This window comes from Odocoileus virginianus, chromosome 1 (assembly GCF_023699985.2).
Source record: "Odocoileus virginianus isolate 20LAN1187 ecotype Illinois chromosome 1, Ovbor_1.2, whole genome shotgun sequence".
Classification (NCBI taxonomy): domain Eukaryota; kingdom Metazoa; phylum Chordata; class Mammalia; order Artiodactyla; family Cervidae; genus Odocoileus; species Odocoileus virginianus.
The window spans coordinates 58657040-58677015 of record NC_069674.1 but is presented as its reverse complement, the minus strand read 5'-3'; the positions used below and the strand labels follow the sequence as shown (position 1 = coordinate 58677015).

Sequence of the window (19976 nt, the reverse complement as noted above, 5' to 3'; positions counted from 1 at the left end):
TTACAATCACAACAAGATTTGACAATTACACCTAGGTAAGTCCTAGTGAGATTTGGTGATATTTTCTACAAAGCAAGCAGCCTAATATTGAATTACTGCCAATTATTAAAATAAGACTTTCAGTTCCTTAAATATTGGGTTTATATTATGTGAATCTAATAATTAAATCCAGTCCAAAAGCTTCTTGTTAAGAAAATCTTTAAGTGAATACATAATTTCCTAGAGGATTTGTATTTATCAATAAGGGGTTAAGTACAATATTATTATTGCTGTGCAATATTGATAAAGTGCCTTCCAAGATCCATTTTTGTGCATTATAAATATGTAGTTACATCACCCAGTAAAAGTCTAACTCTTAGCCTTCCAAATTTCATTATAGAAAAACACTTTTGAAAACACTGTCATTTAAATATCTGGTCGGATGATATTTCCCAGAAATTATTCTTTATTTAGAAACAAAAACAAGACAAAAGCAACTGATTTTAATCCAAAATGTATTTTTCCTTATAAAAGAGGTCCACATATTCACTGCGTCTACTCTACAGAATTTGTCCATTTTATTACACCACGTGTCAATTCAAGTTTATCGGGTCACTGCAAAAACTCGTGGCTAATATGTGTAATACAACACAGGAGGAGGTATTGCTCAGTTCAACTACTCTTATATACTTAAAAAAAATACAGAAATGTTTTTGTCCACTTTAACTGTAGTCCAGACAGAAAAGTTACATGAAAGGTCTAGAAAACGGATTTATTTGATTTGGTTGCCACAGTACCCTTTGAAGCCAGTTAATTAAAATGCTGAACTTGTACATATGTCCATTGGTCAGGAGCAGCACTGGTGAAGCTTAAACTTCTTTCTACAAAGTAATATTTCTCTGCCTTTTTTTTTTTTAAGTACAACCACAGTTTTGAGTTTTTCTTTGAAGTAGATTGAGTTGGTTGTTTTTAGGACATGTTAGTTGGCACGCCTATAGCAGTTGCTTTTACTTCCAGTGCTGTACCTTTTTCTTTGCCTGTTTCCCAGAGGTTGATCAGAGGAGGATAAAGCTCGCTGAATGCAAAAGTTGGTTTCTGTAAGTAATTCCTTACATAGTTATGCCCACCATCACAGTTGACTTCTTGAGAGAGGAAGCTGAAAAGACATATCACACCAATAATCCCCAGAGAGCCTCCAAGGCAAGCCATAAATGTTGTGGTGTTATTCTTTTCATACTCTTTTTGATCAGGGTCCAAACCTTTTGTGGTGACATTTACACATTGTTTTCTGCTTTTTTGATAGATGGTGGGGATATCAATACAAATCTTATACTCAGTTGCTGGGTTCAAATGAGTAAGATTATACACCTTGACATCAGATGGTATTCGTGCACTTTGGGCAGCATGGGAATTCTCAGCCTTGACAAAGGCTGTCCACTTAATACTGGATTTGAGAATTTTAGAACTTGCTTTCCAAGACACCAGAACTGAATTAGCTTGAACATCTTTTATTTTAATATTCAAGGACCCATTGTTATCCTGGGGAAGATAGCCATCCACTTTGATCATAACAGACTTCAAGTCAGCACCCACCAGGTTAGTAGCTATGCAGGTATATATACCCCCTTCTGCTGGGGTGATGCCACTTATGTCAAGTGTGCCTTCAGAATGGACATAGAACTTGTCTGTTAGAGTGTTCGGCAAGAGTTTTTTACCAGAAGGTGTTATCCAGTAGATTTCAGGCTGCGGCTCTGCGGTAGCTCTACAGTGTAAGGAAACATAACTCCCAGCTTCTAAATCCAGGTTGGAAGGAAAACTCTCAGGAGCTATAAGAGGGAGACAAATTTCCATCATTTCCCTAAAATGCACCTGCCGCACATTCTGGCCTTGGAATTCGGGCGGGTCCACACAAAACAGTGACTCTGGCTCCATAAATCGAATGTTGGTTTTGTTCATATTAATCCAACGGATGACACAGTCACATCTGATCGGATTGCTGTGTATGCTGACTTCCTTGAGGTTTGGCAGAGACTCAACCGTACCCTGGTACAGGGCGCTAAGGGCGTTGCTGTTGAGCATGAGGGATTCCAGCTTGGGCAGCCGGAAAAATGCATTTGGGTGAATGTAAGACAACCTGGGGTTGTTAGTAGCTTCTATTTTTCTTAAATCTGGTAAGTTATCCACAGCAAGACTGTCGATGGAAATCAGCTCAGGCATATTGTTTATTCCCAACTCTTTTAAGTGTAGCATATTGCTAAAATCTCCCCTCTGTATTCTGTTAATGGGATTTTTATTTAGATCCAAAAATTTGAGGTTAACTGCTTTTTGAAGAGCAACATTGGGCACTTTAATAAGCCTGTTGTCATAAAAAGAAATGCTTTCTAAGTTTTCAAGTCCAACCAAGGCGTTATCAGGTATTTCTGTGAGGTTTATACCAGCTATAACCAGGCTTCGAAGATTGACAAGAGGCTTAAAGTTCATATCTTTGATTCTGATGATTGGATTTTCCCCAATCATCAGAATCTCCAGATTGGGAAGAGCCTCAAACCACTTACTATTGATCATCTGCAATCTGTTTGAATTGAGATGAAGTCGAAGAAGATTATGTAGGCCAATAAAGGCTCCTGGTGAAATTGTAGAAAGCAAGTTGTGATTAATATAGAGTTCTTGTAAGTTGCTTAGTCCAGACAGACATTTTTCAGGCAGCTCAGTAAGTTTGTTTTCTTCTAGGTATACAGAAAGAAGCTGAGACATCTTTTTTACATTAATGTTGGTGACTGAAGATAAATTGTTTTGAGATAAGTCCAGGCCAGTAAGGTTTACTGGGAAGTCTATGGAATATTCAATTTTTGCAATATTGTTAGTCTGTAGTAGCAGAATCTGTGTGTCAGCGGGCAGTCTGGCTGGGAAATTTGAAAGACCTAAATCATTACAATCCACTGTAGATGCCTCCATATAAATGGATCGAGGTGTAAACCAGGGCCGGATTTCACATGTACATAACTGTGGGCAGTCTGCTTTTTTATCTACAGCTTGTACTAGGGTAGTGATAACTAGGCCCAGTAGCACATGAATTTGGAGTGGCAGGTCCTTCATCTTAGCTTTCTTCTTCAGGAGTTTAATGGGCCCTTAGGATTCCACGGTCACTGCTAGTAGGGTCAGTAAGAGCTGACTGATAAAAAAATAGTTGCTTTTGTCAAATGATGAATGCCAGAGAACGGCAAAGATTTTCTTCATGGAAATAAGTGCCAGTGCCGCAGCTGCATTGTCCAGAAATGCCATGCATATTGGAGAAGAGGCTTCTGTCTCCTTTATGACAGAACATGGATTTAACTTTTGAAGATGGAGTATGTATAGATGGTCACAGGAAATTAGGCAATTCATTTATTTAGGAGTATAATATTCACATCCCATGCTTCTTCAGTACTTGCAGGAATAGCAGCATGATGCTAACTATAATAAAGTAAAATATAAAAGAAAAAAGAAAAATAATTAGTCCAAAGGAAAAAATACAATACCCATTAACTAATTATGATTCTTACATATAATAGTCTTACTTTACAGTTAGTTCAATATGTTTTGATGACTTTATTTCCTGTTATGACTGTCCTTAGTAGTAATTGGCCCAGACATTGGACAGGCTGAGAAACTGTATCTTTAGAAGACTTAAGTTATATTAAACATAAAGAATTTTTCTCTGTTTTTCAAATCTTTGCTTGTTTGATTGTTTGTTATTACAAGCTATTATTTGTTGTTCTATTTGACAATTACATTGGGTGGGAGGACAAAACCTTTCAGTGATGGCTTTTTTATTTTCTCTTAGAGAGGCAAAATTAAAAGGTTATAAATAAACAATAAATAACTAATGCTGTTCAGTTAAAAATCAAATGAGTTAGACTGTGATTCCTCAGGTTTCCAGGAGAAGACATTTGGAAACAAAATTATAAAATGATGTAGAAATTGTGGTATTTAGCTGAATTTTCCATTTTCATTCATACTTCTTTCCAAAGTCTCCTTTGTATAAAGTGACTTGTATTTTGTAGTCTTTGGAAAAGATTGTCTAACTTGCTGTAGATGCACTTGTATATTGTCACGCTTAGCTGAAATTCAGATTAATGTTAGACCGTTTTATTATCCCCTGAAAATAACTTACATTCCATTAGTTACAGCAATTAAAAAGTCACTTTATCACATCAGTAAAACAGACACTTAGCTATACCTTCTTTTAAAGGGTTACTGATGTCTTTGTTGTAATAATAAGCAACTGTAAAATCAAGTTGCAATTTTGATATGTGCTGTATTATAAAGTACCCCACAACTTTCAGATGTTCACTCCACCTGTTAGACTGCTGGTGAGTTCTCCCTGCAAATGGACAGGACAGCTGGAGCACGGTGCCCTGTTCATTCTGAGACTGTGCCTACCAGGAGTAACTCTGCTGAATAATCAGTCTGTGAGTACTGTTCTTTCATCTCTGCCCAGTATTGACATTCATAATGGCATTGCTGACTGATGCTAAAGCTCACATGGGTATTTCAGTGACAGAGATAAATATATTTGGAGATATAGCTTCCACAGAGAGATAAACCTTTGTTTTTTATTTAATTAAAAGAATTCCTTGGTTTTAAAACTTGTGAAAAATTTACAGCTCGAAGTCACACCTTATCCTCTTATAAACTAAGACATTTGATAAAATTGGATCATGAAGTTCAGATAACTACTAAGTTATCCTGAATTAAGTATCTTTTTTTAAATTACTTCACCTATTTAATGATCAGATTTCCTTTTTTTATAAACTACTCCTCAGATATTATTACTCTTAATCTGTTTTAAGTAAGCTCTAAGCCCCTTGAAAGAATTTAATACAACAGCTTCTTCCCTGAAGATGCCTTATAAATCCTTAGACTTCCATGATCTGGGGTCCCTCCTGTTTTTCTCTGTATTTCTTGTCATCTTCTGCCATTCTCCTGCATGCAGCCTTCTCTCTGCCTGTAGAACTATAGATGCCTCAACTTCTTCTCTCTGCCTGGATTGGCTGTTTCTTTGTTTTAAGTTAATTCTTGCTGTTTTATCAACCTTCAGTTCAAGCATCACCTCTCTAGGAAGCCTTCCACATAACTCCTCCCTGCCAAGTTGTACTTAGCTTCCTGCTAGTACAGGGTGGTTCCAAGGCCCCAGCACACATCTCTGTTAGGATTTTTCGTTGATTTTCTCCCTCATCAGACATTCACTTCCTTGCAAGCCTGAGATCTGCCTGATTTTGCAACCCCAGCTCCTGGGCATGGAAATTAGAACACAATAGATGCTCAAGAAAGGTTTTCAGTGAACTGATAAATGAATTACATTAATAAATATATATATTCATCTTTTGATATACAATTTAAGCAGCTTGGTTTAATTTCCTAATTTCAAATCTAGCTGGTTTAGTGCACATAAATCTACTATACAGAATATGTGTTAACTTTATTGCTAAAATTCAAGCTTTATATTTGAGTGTACACAAAAGAGCTAGATTTTAAAGAAAAGTCATCTAATATTATATCTTAATTTATTCCTTAATTAATTCAGTCAAAATTTAATGAACACCTATTATGTGTCAGTTTGGGTTCATAGTCAGAGGATAGAAGGATGACTTAGATATGATTTCTTCCCCTCATAAGTTTTCAGTATTTCAAGGGTAACACAAGTAAATAGGGAGAGGTACCAGGATAGAATTTGAAATAGAAAGCTATTGCATCTCTATTTTCAAAATGAAGAAAAAGCCTAGGTACAAAGTATAAAAGATATTTCAGTGTGTTGCCACAAATGTTAATAACTCAGTTGTGAACTGAGCAATCATAATTTCAGCCAATTAATCAGTTAGATCCAGTTTTTCTATCAAAGAGAAACCTATATTCTCCTTTATGTTAACTAGAGGATTAGAAATGTTCAAGGTAAAACATTCTTTTGGGGGGGTATCTTAACCTAATGCCATTTTTTGTTTTAAAATTCTTGTGTTTTCTTAAATTTATATGTATCTTTAATTAGAAACTCTTTCCTGACCTCATTTTATCATTTTGCCATAGTCACATGCCAAAAACAACCAAATCTGAACATTTCTTTTGAAATACATTCTGAACTACATTTGTTCTGTAAGCTTTTGAAAATAAGGAGAGTTCTGAAAGTAGTGAACACATTTGAGTTTTATTTTTCCAGGTCTGTAGGAAGAAATTGTCAGTATGGGAAGTACAACAGAGGATATGTAAATTTTGCCTTTATTGTAATATTGATTTTTTTTTTCATGTCTTTGGAAATGATGATGATACTTTCACTAATGGATTATTTGGCATGGATTGTTTGCAGGAGAGTAAGGCAGTAATAACATCTTACATATTAGTGCTTTGCAGTTTTCAAAGACCTTTGATATCCACTGTTTATTTTATGTTAATAATGATTTTGGAACAGATTACAGAGGGATTTTAACCACTGTTTTTGTTTTTGCTTTTTTTTGACAAGGCTATTGACAATCTATCTGCCTGGAATCACACAGCTAATAATTGATGAGGTGGAATTAGAATCCAGGCTTTATCTTTAGGCCTGCAGCTCTTTCTAGTAAGGCATGTTGCCTACACATGTAAACATGTGATGAAATCATATTGACAAAGGTAGTGCAGTGATTTATTTCTTACAATGGGCTGCCATTACCTTTGTCTTCAGCTTTTCAAATTTAGAATATTAATATTATCAGTCTACTAATAGTGAGCAGGGTGTGATTCACACTAAACAGACTCACAAGGGACAAGACCCAAATCCCAACACATTATAGTGAGGAATATGACTATCAAGAGTACAAATGTTAATACCTGAATCTGCCAGTCAATGCTTTTGCTTCATTTAAAAAATATACTTGGCAATACAAATTATGAACCTGCAGTTTGTGAATATAGAGTCAGGGCAGGGAATTTAGGTTAGACTTCTTATTATTGTCATCAGACATGGTAGTGTGACATGCTTGCTTTTGTAAAGAGCATATATCATCACAGGAAACTGAACCTCTTGAGCCTCATGGCCTTTAGCATGGCCTCAGCCCCCAAAAGCTTATTGTGGGAAACTTTTTCCTGAGTTTTTCTTGGTCATTTCTCATCTGTTTCGTGATAATTATTTGTTTACACTTCTTTTCCCCCTTACTTGCCATAAAATTATTAGACAATAGATTATTGCTAGACATTAGATTATTAGACTATTTCCTTACTAGGCATAAGATTATTAGATTGTTACTTTCTAAATTATGAGGTCATTATTATTATTGTTGGAAACTGTGCTCAGCTTCCTTTTGATTTGATTATATTAGTGTATTTGATTGGTTGATTAGCACCTAGGCCAGTATGTAGGTCATTAAATAAATGTTTGCTACATGATCATTCACAATTGTCTTTCTATAACTTGTGTTAGATGATATAGCATATGGACTAGTGATTAAAATGACTTTTTGTCCTTAAGTAACTTACAACATCAAAAACAGTGGTTAAAATCCCTCTGTAATCTGTTTCAGGGTCATTGCCTGAAATGCAGGAGACCCCAGTTTGATTCCTGGGTCAGGAAGATTTGCTGGAGAAAGGATAGGCTACCCACTCCAGCATACTTAGGCTTCCCTTGTGGCTCAGCTGGTAGAGAATCCTCCCGCAATGCGGGAGATCTGCGTTCGATCCCTGAGTTGGGAAGATCCCCTGGAGAAGGAAAAGGGTACCCACTCCAGTATTCTGGCCTGGAGAATTCCATGGACTCAATAGTCCATGGCGTTGCAAAGAGTTGAACATGACAGAGCAACTTTCACTTTCAACTTACAATTAGCAACATAGGAAAAAAAAATAAAGAGGAAAAGATATGCCCCCAAATTTTTATAGAATTTTTTGTTTGACAGTTAGAAAGTAGAAATATCACAGTTATATTGCAAAAGTTCCATTGGGAAAACCGAAAATGGTTCACTTTACTAGCACCAATTTTAAGGTCTTTAGGTACACCTTAGCTTTATCAGTGAGAAAATGGTGTTTGTTGGTGGCAATTTTGAGACTTGGGCTAGATAGCAATTATATTGGTGACATTGCTTTTATATGCATTGGTGTAAAATTTTTTTGTTTTAATTAACAAACTAGTTTGTCATTAAAAAATAAATGGACCAGCATCCCATCTTCTCTTTTTGAGAATTTTAATGCATGTGCCCTAAATCCTCTTACTTTTATCCTTCTTCTCCCTCATCTTTCCCTCCTCTGTTTTTCCTTTTTGAATATATTGGAGTAAAAAGAGAAACTCTCTGAAAAATTTTTCAAACTTAGAAAACTTGTATTATACAATAATTGATATATTTACTTAATTTCCTATACTCCATCAATTTGCTGGGATTTTTTTTTTCTTCTAAGGAATAGGAAAATTATACTTGAAAATATCAGTATTTCAAGTTAGGTTTAAAGATTTTAGGACTGTTGCTTGGGAAGATGATCTGGAACCTTGTATTGAGACTGGGATATAATAAGCCTTCAAATAAATACTTTATGATGGATGAATGTATGAATGCATGGATGTTTATAAAGTACATCATGTATAGATAAAACATTGTCCTCTTCTTCAAAATAAAGTAAGCCATATGCAATAAAACTTAATAATTGTAGATACATCTTCATTAAATGATTTCCTATTGTTAGTGTATACATCATATATGTGGTCATACTTAGGAGCTAAGAACCAATTCATACTTAACTATTACTCATTTCAGTTGCTTTTTCATTTAAAGCTTCTTTTGTAAGGTCATGTTTATACTTCCTTTTAGTTTTAATGGCAACAGAATATTCCATATATTAAAGCAAAGTTAAGCTGTAATTGAATATTATATAATTTCAGAAGACATTGTTAGTGAAATGTCACCAGGAATGAAAACTGACATCTCAATGAAATGTATTATATCAAGGCTCTTTTAAATGACTTGAATGAATGACTCATACAAGTCTAAAGGCAAATCCTATTAGGGTTTACCATCTATCTACTTTTTCATTTATTCTTCCATTCAGTCTTTCAGTATTTGCTGAGAGCCTACTGTATCAGTCATTGTGCTTTCATTTCTAGTCATTACATTTCATAAGATTTTTAAGAATTGAAAGATTAAAAATTGTTTTTCTTTGACAAAGTGTAATTGGCAGTGTATGTAAGGCCTTTTTGGGGGTTGGAAAATTCAGAAGACTTTTTATTTTTTAATTTAAAAGGCATTTTAAGACGAAATTTTTCTCATAGCATCTTTATTTTTTTTCCTGTTGGCTTCCCCATGTCATTTTTGCCTGATATTTGGGAGAATGGCATTGAAACATGTATATTATCATATGTGAAACAGATCCCAGTCCAGGTTCGATCCATGAGACAGGGTGCTCGGGGCTAGTGCACTGGGATGACCCAGAGGGATGGGATGGGGAGGGAGGTGGGAAGGGGGCGTTCTGGATGGGGAACACATGTGCACCCATGGTGGATTCATGTCAATGTATGGCAAAACCACTACAATATTGTAAAGTAATTAGCCTCCAATTAAAATAAATAAATTTATATTAAAAAGATTAAACAACAAAAAAATCCCCCCAAAAGTGTTTTATATGTTTTAAATTAAATAATATGTAGAAATTAGACTCTGACCAGCAGTATAAAACTCCCAGTTTTGGCCATTAAAAGAAAGCAATTTTAAGAATTCTCATATCTTAAGGATATTTTTTAATATTTGTGGACATTTATAACTTTAGATTTCTTTAAAATAAAAATAGAAATAGTTTCTAGCTATAATTATACATGGAAATTTTGAGACCAAAAACTATCTTTTCCTTGGTAAAAGAGATCTTCATTCTTTAGCTTCTTCTGTTTTTCTACATTTCTGAAACTTTGACCAGACACCTCCTTTTTGGCAGACACTGTTGTAACCACTGCAAAGTCAACAATAAATAAGACAAACTGTCTGTTCACCAAGTTCTCAGTTACTGAAGGAGAAGAGAACAGAGGACGCCGCAGTGTAGAGCTGACTTGTTACAGTAGCATCTGCGCTGCTCTGCAGATACACAGAGGAGGAGGGATTCCTAGGTCTCTCCACCCAGCACAAATAACTTGAGTCTTCTGCGTTCTTTTATAATGCTTATAAAAACTCAACCGAAGTAGTGGGGAAACACGTGGGTAAGAAGATTTAATGTCCAGTATCTTTCAGGTGAATTTTTACAATGGTAAAGCTTAAGAACAAAGTGTGGCTTCTTCCCCGTACCTCATTATGTGTATTATAAAGACTGCAGAGTCTGAAGAAGCGAAACATTTGGATGCTTAAGTTAAAAAATTGTTAAAGATAGGAGGTTGCTATGGCTACATTAAAGCCCAGTTTTTCCGTTTCTTCTATAGCAAATTGCTAGCTAAGTTCATTTGTGTAAAAACTTAACTTCTATTCTCCCATTATCTGACTTTACATTCCTTTGTTGTAAGATTCAGTCTTTCTTCAATTCTAATTGAAGGTTCTGTATCCCAAAGGTATTGTTGGACTACACCAAATGCATCCTTATAAAAGGTTATTGTTTTTTTCCTTGAGAAATGTTTATTTTCCAGTTTTTCAGAACATAATTGTTCTATGTCAACATTCAGGGAGTGGATAATGGTGACTATTTAGAGTAGTTTAATGAATGTCAACTTAAAATATTTAGCTGTTAATAAAAGATTGATAAACAGGAAGAAAATTTGCTTTGCATTATGAAATATGGATCAAGTTTACTAGGTGATTGTGTGATTGAGGACACAGCATCTTACTTTCCTATGCCCCAAGTTATTGATCATTAGAATTTAGAAAATGATTGTATGATCATTAAGGTTTTTTTCATACTCTAAGCTTACATGATACTACTCTGAACATGAAAAATATTTTTAAAATATCTAAAAAATAGCTGTGGGTAAGCAGTTTTAACCTTTGTATTTAATTGATCACTTGTTTATAGTCAGTGCTGTAGTTCTATGTCTTAAACACATTAGGATCACTGAATTTTAGTCATTATGGGTTTTTTTAATGCTATCAGATTGATTACCTGCCATTATTCCTATTTCATTTATATTTATATCTAGTCAGTAAATGAAGAAGAGAGTTACTTTAGTCATCATATTGAGGTACACTAACCACTGGGTAAGTAAATTACCTGAGTTAGGTCCCTTGATGGAATAAATGAAGCAAAAGTGAGTTGCTAGTAACTATTAATATTGGTATATGAACAATATGTACCTTATGATGATTTTTTTTGCTAATTTGAAGGATATGGATTTTTAATAATATCAAAGTTTCAGCCACCTCAGTAAACTTAGCATCATATTCAGTTCAGTTCAGTTCAGTTCAGTCGCTCAGTCGTGTCCGACTCTTTGCGACCCCATGAATCGCAGCCCACCAGGCCTCCCTGTCCATCACCAACTCCCGAAGTTTACTCAAACTCATGTCCATCGAGTCGGTGATGCCATCCAGCCATCTCATCCTCCGTTGTCCCCTTCTCCTCCTGCCCCCAATCCCTCACAGCATCAGGGTCTTTTCCAGTGAGTCAACTCTTCACATGAGGTGGCCAAAGTATTGGAGTTTCAGCTTCAGCATCAGTCCTTCATTAAATTAGTGTTTTTTTGATGTCATAGAAATTTTTAGCTAGAAATGGGCATAGAGATCTATTGATTCTTAACCTCATCTCAGTTATGAAACCCTTTGTTTAAATAACATCTAACCTAGGCTCACAGTATGTCAAACATAGGAAAGAAGATCTATTCTGATTAACATGACAGGTGGATGGTGGAGGAGAGTCAGATTTGTGGAAATATTTAAATGCCACCCAGTCTGGTTTTACATCTGATCCTGAAGAGGCTCCAAAGACCACAGTTTTCTAAACCATCTATTGCATCCTCTCTTAGAAATGAGGTAGTGAAGGTCCTCAGAGGTGAAATGATCCAGGCAAAGTGGTTCATTCTAGAAGGGTGTTGAAAATCTGCAGAGACCTTAGTGGCTCAAGTGGTAACGAATCCGCCTGTAATGCGGGAGATGCAGGTTCATTCCCTGGGTCGGAAAGATCCCCTGGAGAAGGAAATGACAGCCCACTCCAGTTTTCTTGCCTGAGAAATCCTATGGACAGAGGAGCCTGGCGGGCTACAGGCCATGTGATCCACAGGGTCGCAGAAGTCATGACTTAGCAACTAAGCAGTAACAACTATGTTCTTAGACATGACTGAGCGACTAACACTTTGACTTTGACTTGAGTATTCTTTCTAAAGCAAATTCCCCCACTGTCATCTCAGTCTAGGGACCTAGCACAGTGAGGTCTCTCTTCCTTGGCCTTGAAGTGAAAGTCTCTCAATCGTGTACAACTCTTGGCGACCCCATGGACTATACAGTCCATGGAATTCTCCAGGCCAGAATACTGGAGTGGGTAGCCTTTCCCTTCTCCAGGGGATTCTCCCAACCCAGGTATTGAACTCACATCTCCCACATTGCAGGTGGATTCTTTACCAACTGAGCCACAAGGGAAGTCCTTGGCCTTGACTGACTCTTAAGTGGCCTTTCTCCTTTCAAGGTGGGAAGGATTCCTAAGTGTGTTATGATAGCACTGAGTCTCCAAGGTAATTAGGAGCTGCATATGGGATGGGGCAAGGAGGAAGGATGTGCTCTGGAGGAGAGTGGGTGTGGAAGGAGCAGTTAGTAACAACACATCAATGGCAAACATGTCCCATGTAGTGTTGGTCTCATGCCAGGTCTCATGAGGTATTCCTCATGCCATCTCCTTTTGTAGATTCTGATATCATCCTTCATTTTTGCATTAAGGCCAAAGAGGTTACATGATTTGCCATTTTATTCCCCCTCAGATTCAAGGCCCTTTATTTTGCCTCTAATCCACTGCTAAATTAATTAAACACAGAGGTCATTAATTGATAGGACTCTAATTTTGCAGTGGCCTTTGTAAACAAATCCAAATCTAAGCCTGTAAATGCCTCAAGGTTACAAAATCAAACTGCTAAGGACAGCAAGGCAAATAGCTAAGCAGACTTTAAACTATAGCCAATCACCGCTTTCTTTGCGTCCACATTTTCTCTCTTAAAGCCTCTCTCTGAGTTCCTGCCAATGGGGCCTCCTAACCACTTCCAGTTTTACTCTACTCTATTCAAATTGATTTTTGCTCAAATAAAGTCTTAAAATCTCAATATTCCTCAGTTAATCTTATACTACCACTGAGCCCTCATCCATGGAATTCTCCAGGCAAGAATACTGGAGAGGTTAGCTGTTCCCTTCTCCAAGGGATGGATCTTCACTACCCAGAGATCAAACCTGGGTCTCCTATATTGCAAGCAGATTCCTAATCATCTGAGCCACCAGGGGAGACCACTGAACTCTACTTCATCCCCAATGTTTACTAATATAGCACCACTTATCTTAGTAACTATTCAGAAATGTATTTCCTATAACTGGATGAGCATACTGACTTTTGTTGTTGTTTATTTCTCCTTTGAGAGAAAAGTTTTACTCAGATGAAATATAGAAGGCAGTTGAGTGGTACAGAAGGGGAACTGGAATAAGCAAACTTTTTTTCTAAGCCTAGTTTTGCTGTGTGGTTCAGATAAATCATATTACTCTCTGAGTCTTAGTTTCCCACAAAATGTGGATTTTGTACAATGTTTTCATTACTATTTCCAAATTGATAATGTTCTGAAATATCCCATAAAGGCTTCTTATGGAGTCACTGTTATAAAGAAGTTCCCTTTTTAGAGCAAAATTATTTTTGTTATTGTCTAGGACTTATGCACTAAAATGCATATAATGAATCCCATATATTATTTAATTGGTACTATCTTTGAGGATGATTTCCTTAGATTCTTATATTTTGAGAATCTCAAATCATCTCTTTTCAAACTGGCTAAAATTCTCTTTTGAATTATGATAGGAATAGCTGTAGCTAAAAAGTAGGGAAAAAAGAGAAGATTTGATATCATTTTGTGTCCTTGTCATATCTTGGACCTTCTGTTTGAACCGAGAATATTAGTGCAACTCTTAAAGCAAGTCATGTACTATTTTCATACCTCATGAAACTAGGCTCAGCTGACTCCCTTAGATTTAAATGTAATCCTTGCAATGAATTTCTTTTAGAGGAACCAGGAACAACTTAAATAGCACAAGTCTTTTTTTTTCCCCTCTAAATCTTAAAATATGCTTTGGGCAGATTTTGAGAGAGTCTTTGGACTTTTTAGCTGGTGTCTTCTGCTGTTTTCAGAATTTGGGGATTGTGCTATGTGGGGAAATCCATAGGAATAAAGTAAAAAAAAGAATCAAGATAGTTTTCTTTAAAAAATAATTACAAACATAGCACCCCCAAACAGCAGATCTGTGGAAGCTTGTTATAGCATAGCCAGAATCAGGAAGGATAATTCATAGTGCAGAAATTCCTTATTTGTAATATTCTTTTAGAGAGTAGGGAATGCCATCTGAGTCTCAGGAAGGTTTCATATTGGTGTAGTGATTTCTGTATACTTATAAATAATAGCTTGTTGTTATACTGTCATTTCTCATCTTGAAAGGATTCTGATTTGTATTTATTTTTAATTATAGTTTTTGCTCAACTGAGCACTTCATTAATAGCATTATATGTGAGGTTGATTTTTGTACGTAATTAGCAAAATGAACGATATTTCTAAGCCAGAACTTGTTCTGTCTGTTTATGCTTCTATTTCTTCTATGAGAATAACTCCATGTATTAGGGAACTCTATAACATAACAGTACTTCATTCAGTATTGTGTAAGTACCAATGGAATTTGATTGCCTAATTGGCTTCTTTAACTTCCTTTTTATCATTCCCTTGTTAATTTAACATTTGTATAGTCTCAAGTGTAGGTGTTTGTGAGGAAAAGTTCTCATTTATGCATTATCCTTAACATTCACTCATCTTAGAATGAAGTATTAATATAAGCATCTTATTTTCCAAATATGGAAAACTAAATAATGGAAATTTTGCTTCAGGTTATAATTAAACTATAGATCTCTCTTTGGGTGATTAATAGTAGTTTAGCAGCAGGATACTGTGAAAGCAAGGAGATTTCCCAAATTAGGAGAAGAACTCACAACCTTTAGTGACTTGATTTCTAAAATGAGAGGGTCCTCCATGCTCTACAATTAAATAATTTTTGTAATAATCTTAAATAAGGTCAAAACTGTTTGACTATATTTCCCAAACAAACCTAATATATTACTAACATGTACTGACATAATTTACAAGAAGATTTCATGATATTTTCAGGTTTATACGAGGTCTATCCACATATTTACTTGTGTGTCAAACTATGGCATACAGATAGGGTGGGGATTTTTCTAGAATCAGAGGTAGTCGTAAAGGGATTCTTAGGACCTGAACAATTCAGAGAAAATTTGGAGATTTTTATTTTTTCTACTTTTATATCAGGAACAACTTATATATGTGTAAAAAATAATTGTTCTCTTTGCAAAATGTGTGTATAGGCACATGTGTGAGATCCTTTAGTTCTGAAAATTTCCAATGTGACTGACAAAACTTACATACTAAGATTTCCCATTTTGGTCTATTTTTTATTCTTATCAGTAGATGTTTTGGGTGATTGATTTAGTTAGGCATCAACTTATATTTGAAAATTTTCACATGGGTGGAGAGGAAAGTCTGCCTAGATAAGCTTTCCTTTTTCCCTTGATGCTTTTGTTTTCTGAAAGCTTGTTCTTATTGTCCAGTTCCAGTTTGTTTGAGAAGCTAGGGTGTGGGATGATTTGTAAATGATGCCATCCTTTTGTCTTCTGAGGCATTCCCAGCTACATTTAGAGACAGGCTCTCTGGCAAACTCCTCTGAGTGTATGACATGGGAAATACTTAGGTGGTGCATTGCAGTACAATGGTTTGGAAAAGGTTTCATGTAGACCTACTTTGTTTCCCTCCATTTCAGATAAAAATATTTGGGGTAATTTTCAGGTAATTCAAACAATTTTTAAATATTTTCTTCTTCATTAGAAGCCAGTCGTATACCCTAAACTAAGTCTTCGAAGTTTCCATTAGGTGAGTCATCTGAGGACTGTCCACCTCCCTGGTGTAGTTAAAAGAGAAAGAGTGATTCCAGCTTGAGTTGATTCTAGGGCCCAGGTGCATGCACGCTGCCTGGAGCTTTCTGATCACAATCACTGCTCTCCCTCGGGCCTTAAACATGGGAGGCCATGATAGGCATATATAACACCTCTGCCAAAAAACAGAAAAGGAAAAAAAAGTGTATTATATATTGATTGCTACAAGTACAAGTAAATGCTTTCATACTGATCTCAGGAGGGTGTTTGAAGCAGAGACATGCCATAAAAGGATGACAGGAAAAAGATTTTCATCATGCTTGTGTTCTTTCATTAGCTCACTTTGGCAGAACAGAAAGTCATTGGTTTGTGAAGAAGATAAAGAAGGCTCTGAACAAGAGTCCAATGATGTACTGTAGATGGAGAATGAAGAATAGTTCAGTGGCAATATTATTACAGAAAACTGAAAATTACATTTCAGAAAGGGATGTTCCTCTGACGAGAACTCAGAGTGCAGGGTCTCTGGATAGTTCAGCTTCTCTTCTGCATATAATTATTTAAAAAAAATGTTTTCATTGCTATTAAATAAAACAACATGAATATCAGTGTTTTGTGTTTTGACTATGAATTGTGAAAATAAAACACGTTTTGAAAGGAATTGACACAAAATGGGCTCCTGTGGTCAAACCATTTCTTCAGATGCAGTGAACAAGTCATAGCACCACATCTCAGGTGTGCCGTGAGGCAGCACTCGTCTGCCCATGAGGTTAGTGATGAGTGATGCTCTGTTCCTGCATCCGAGGGAGCCGGTGATACAGATAGGGTCTGTATTATTAGTTCCTTATGATGAACGTGGAACTGCTTGTCCATTTTCATTTGAAAAGTGTGTCTGATTTCCCTCATGCTCTGTGATTTTCCCCTCATACTCTTGTCAGACTGCTTAAGACAGCAGTGCTCTCTTTGAGCCCAGGGGCTACAAGAAAGATGTTTAGATAGAGCAATGATACAAAGTCAATTGAAATCTTGATAAAACTTTTCTGAATTATGCTTTTGCGTTTCAAAAGTAAAGTATCCATCTACACAAGGAACAGGGGTAGTTTTCACTCCTGTGTGCATCTTCGTGCATCTTTCAGTAAGAAGAAGCTTGTTACTGACTTCTCTAACACTTGTGTTGACAGATGATCACTGTGAGATGATCTGGTGGTAACCCTGAGAAAATCTGAAGGGGCAGCCAAGGCTAGTTCTCAGTGCACCCAAAGTCAGTGAGGTTTTATTATCTACCTCATGTGTGGAAATAAAAAGTGCCGTATGCACCTTAAAGCTTTGAATTTTCTTCTTCTTGTCACTTAACTTATAGCCACTGAACTTTCCAGGAGCCTCCCAATCACTCTTTGTTTGGAATTAATTTTGTGGACTACCTTCAGTAAACAATCTTGCAAAATTTGGTTACCTGAAACGTCCTTGAATTCATTTAAAATTATTATTGACAAAGGGGACACAATTTGATTCATATTCTACCTGTTCATAACAGACTTTATGATGAATTCTATTTGAGTAGCTCAGACGGTAAAGCATCTGCCTGCAATGTGGGAGACTTGGGTTGGATCCCTGGGTTGGGAAGATCCCCTGGAGAAGGAAATGGCAACCCACTCCAGTACTCTTGCTTGGAAAATTCCATGGATGGAGGAACCTGGTCGGCTAGAGTTCATGGGATTGCAAAGAGTTGGACATGACTGAGTGATTTCACTGGTTGCTACTTGAATACATTTCTAGTAATATTCAATGACTATACCATATAAGGACTAGACTACATTTGGGTAGTGAACATTTGGGGGATACGAGATGCCCAAAAACAGTGACATAAAAAAAGAATTTGTGTTGCCTTTAAGTGGGGAGTAGAAAGGGTCAAAGTTAACAGAGGAAGTAAAAAAGAGCAAATGGCCGTTTCTTTGAAAGGGGAAGTGGTACAACTTGTAATACTTGCAAATTTTAACTTTATGTTAACAGGCAGCATAGGCTTTTGCTAACATGACTTCTTTTTACAACAGTTACCTCGAGAAGAGCTTGGGCAGTATGCCAACTTAAGCATGTTTTTCTGAGGTTCCACTTTGGCTGGAGATCTAGTCATGGAAATGATTCTAAATCTTAATTGAGAGAAAGGATTCTTTCAAAACAGGGTTGTAAATTTTTCTCCACTTTACACTTAAAAGGCTGGTATTCATCTCATATGTGGATTAGGTGAAAAACTAGGTAACAAATCTCATGTTTGGGAGAATTTTTTAGTAATAAACTCTCTACAGAAAATACAGGAATACATTTCAAACTATCATTTTAGGCTTGGAAAAGCAAATAGTTTTATATCATTTTACAATTACTTCACAGGGTAGAATTTAATGTTTTTATATATTTTTGATTACTGGATTTGAGTTAGGAGAAGAACAATTTCCCTTCACACATTTGGGTGATTCAAAATCTTTTAAATTTGATCCCGACATTGACTAAAATTTACTGTTCCCTTGTGCCCAAACTCAGATAGTAAAAAGCCTGCCTGCAATATGGGAGACCTGGGTTGGGAGGATCCCTTGGAGAAGGAAATAGCAACCCACTCCAGTATTCTTGCCTGGAGAATTCCATGGACAGAGGAGCCTGATGGGCTATGGTCCATGGGGTGATAAAAAGTCGGACACAACTGAGCAACTAACACTTTGTGCCCAAAAAAATTATTTTGTGAAGGAAAGTTAATTTACCATTACTTTGTATTGCAGGAATATTTCACACTGTTAAGTCAAGAATTATTCAATATTAATTTGATGTTAAGGAGAAACTTTCTTTGAAGCTTAAAAGTCTTTTTCTATTATTTGTATACTTATATTTTTCATATCATGCTTACATTTTAGATGTTTTCAGAAGTATAGCCATCTAATAAAGTTTGCATTAAACTAGTAGGAAATTGGAATTTAAGATCTAAATTTCAAATAGGCTTATTTTTGTGTGTGTGAATTCTTAAAATTGTAATATATAATGCTATTTAGTAAGATATATCTTTTCCATTACTCCTGGTGTTGTGTAGGTTTTCTTGAAAGGTATAGTTTTGTTTCAGTGAATGAAAGTTATCCTCAGTGTATGAGAATAATTAAACTATGTGAGGATGATGAAAAATATGGAGGTAAAGATCATAAAATTTCCTAAAGATCTTGGTCATCTCCATAAAGATTTTGTTTTCTATCATATAACAGTAGGAATAAATAACAAAAGCATTGGAAGTAGTAGGAGTCATAACATGCTAAATTCAGTTTCATATATATATATATAACCCAGAATAATTCCATTAGCATGTGTTGTTATACCTGCTGAAGAGGTAATGAAATGAGGTTCAGAGAGACTTAGTAAGTTGGTGTAAGTGAAAGGGCTGGTTAAGTTATGGCTCCTGAGCTTGATCTCAGATCCCTGACTTCATCATCAGTCATCTTTCTGTTAGGCTGTGCTGTATAAAGCTTTGTGTTGTAGATACACTGGTACTTGGTTTGCCCCTTTGTTAGTTGTTAATGAAATACTTTCTAGTCTACTGTACCTATGTCTTACTCACTTTCTCAGCATACACAAAGCCGAATATTCCTTTTTGTACAATAAAATTAAATGATAGTCCTTTTTAAAACTTATGAAGGAAAAGTTAATGGCTCATCACGTAGTTGGCAATGAACATGTTATGTTGTACTGAAATTATTTTACGCATTTTAGACATTTGTTCTTTAATTTGGCTATTAATTATCCCATTTGGTGATACCTTGTTTATAGACCACCTTAACAAAGTACTGCTTCAAATCATTGCCCCTGTTTTGTTTTCTTTATATAGCATTCAAGACTACTAGAAACTGTTTGTTTATTTTTTGTTTATTGCCTGTTTCCCACCACCTCCAACTAGAAAGTTAGCT

General features: G+C 35.9%; 2 protein-coding genes across 6 annotated transcripts in view; one reads left to right on the top strand and one right to left on the bottom strand.

Annotated features, from left to right (window-relative positions):
• Positions 1–19976, top strand: part of IMMP2L (inner mitochondrial membrane peptidase subunit 2) — a 916360-nt gene that overhangs the window by 435050 nt on the left and 461334 nt on the right. The window lies entirely within an intron of this gene.
• The window catches only part of LRRN3 (leucine rich repeat neuronal 3), a 38557-nt gene continuing 19058 nt past the window's right edge, over positions 478–19976 (bottom strand). Inside the window, exon 2 of the mRNA XM_020908694.2 lies at positions 478–3432. Within this exon, the coding sequence (XP_020764353.2) occupies positions 949–3075 (2127 nt within the window). The 5' untranslated portion in view covers positions 3076–3432 and the 3' untranslated portion in view covers positions 478–948. The remainder of the gene's footprint in view (positions 3433–19976) is intronic.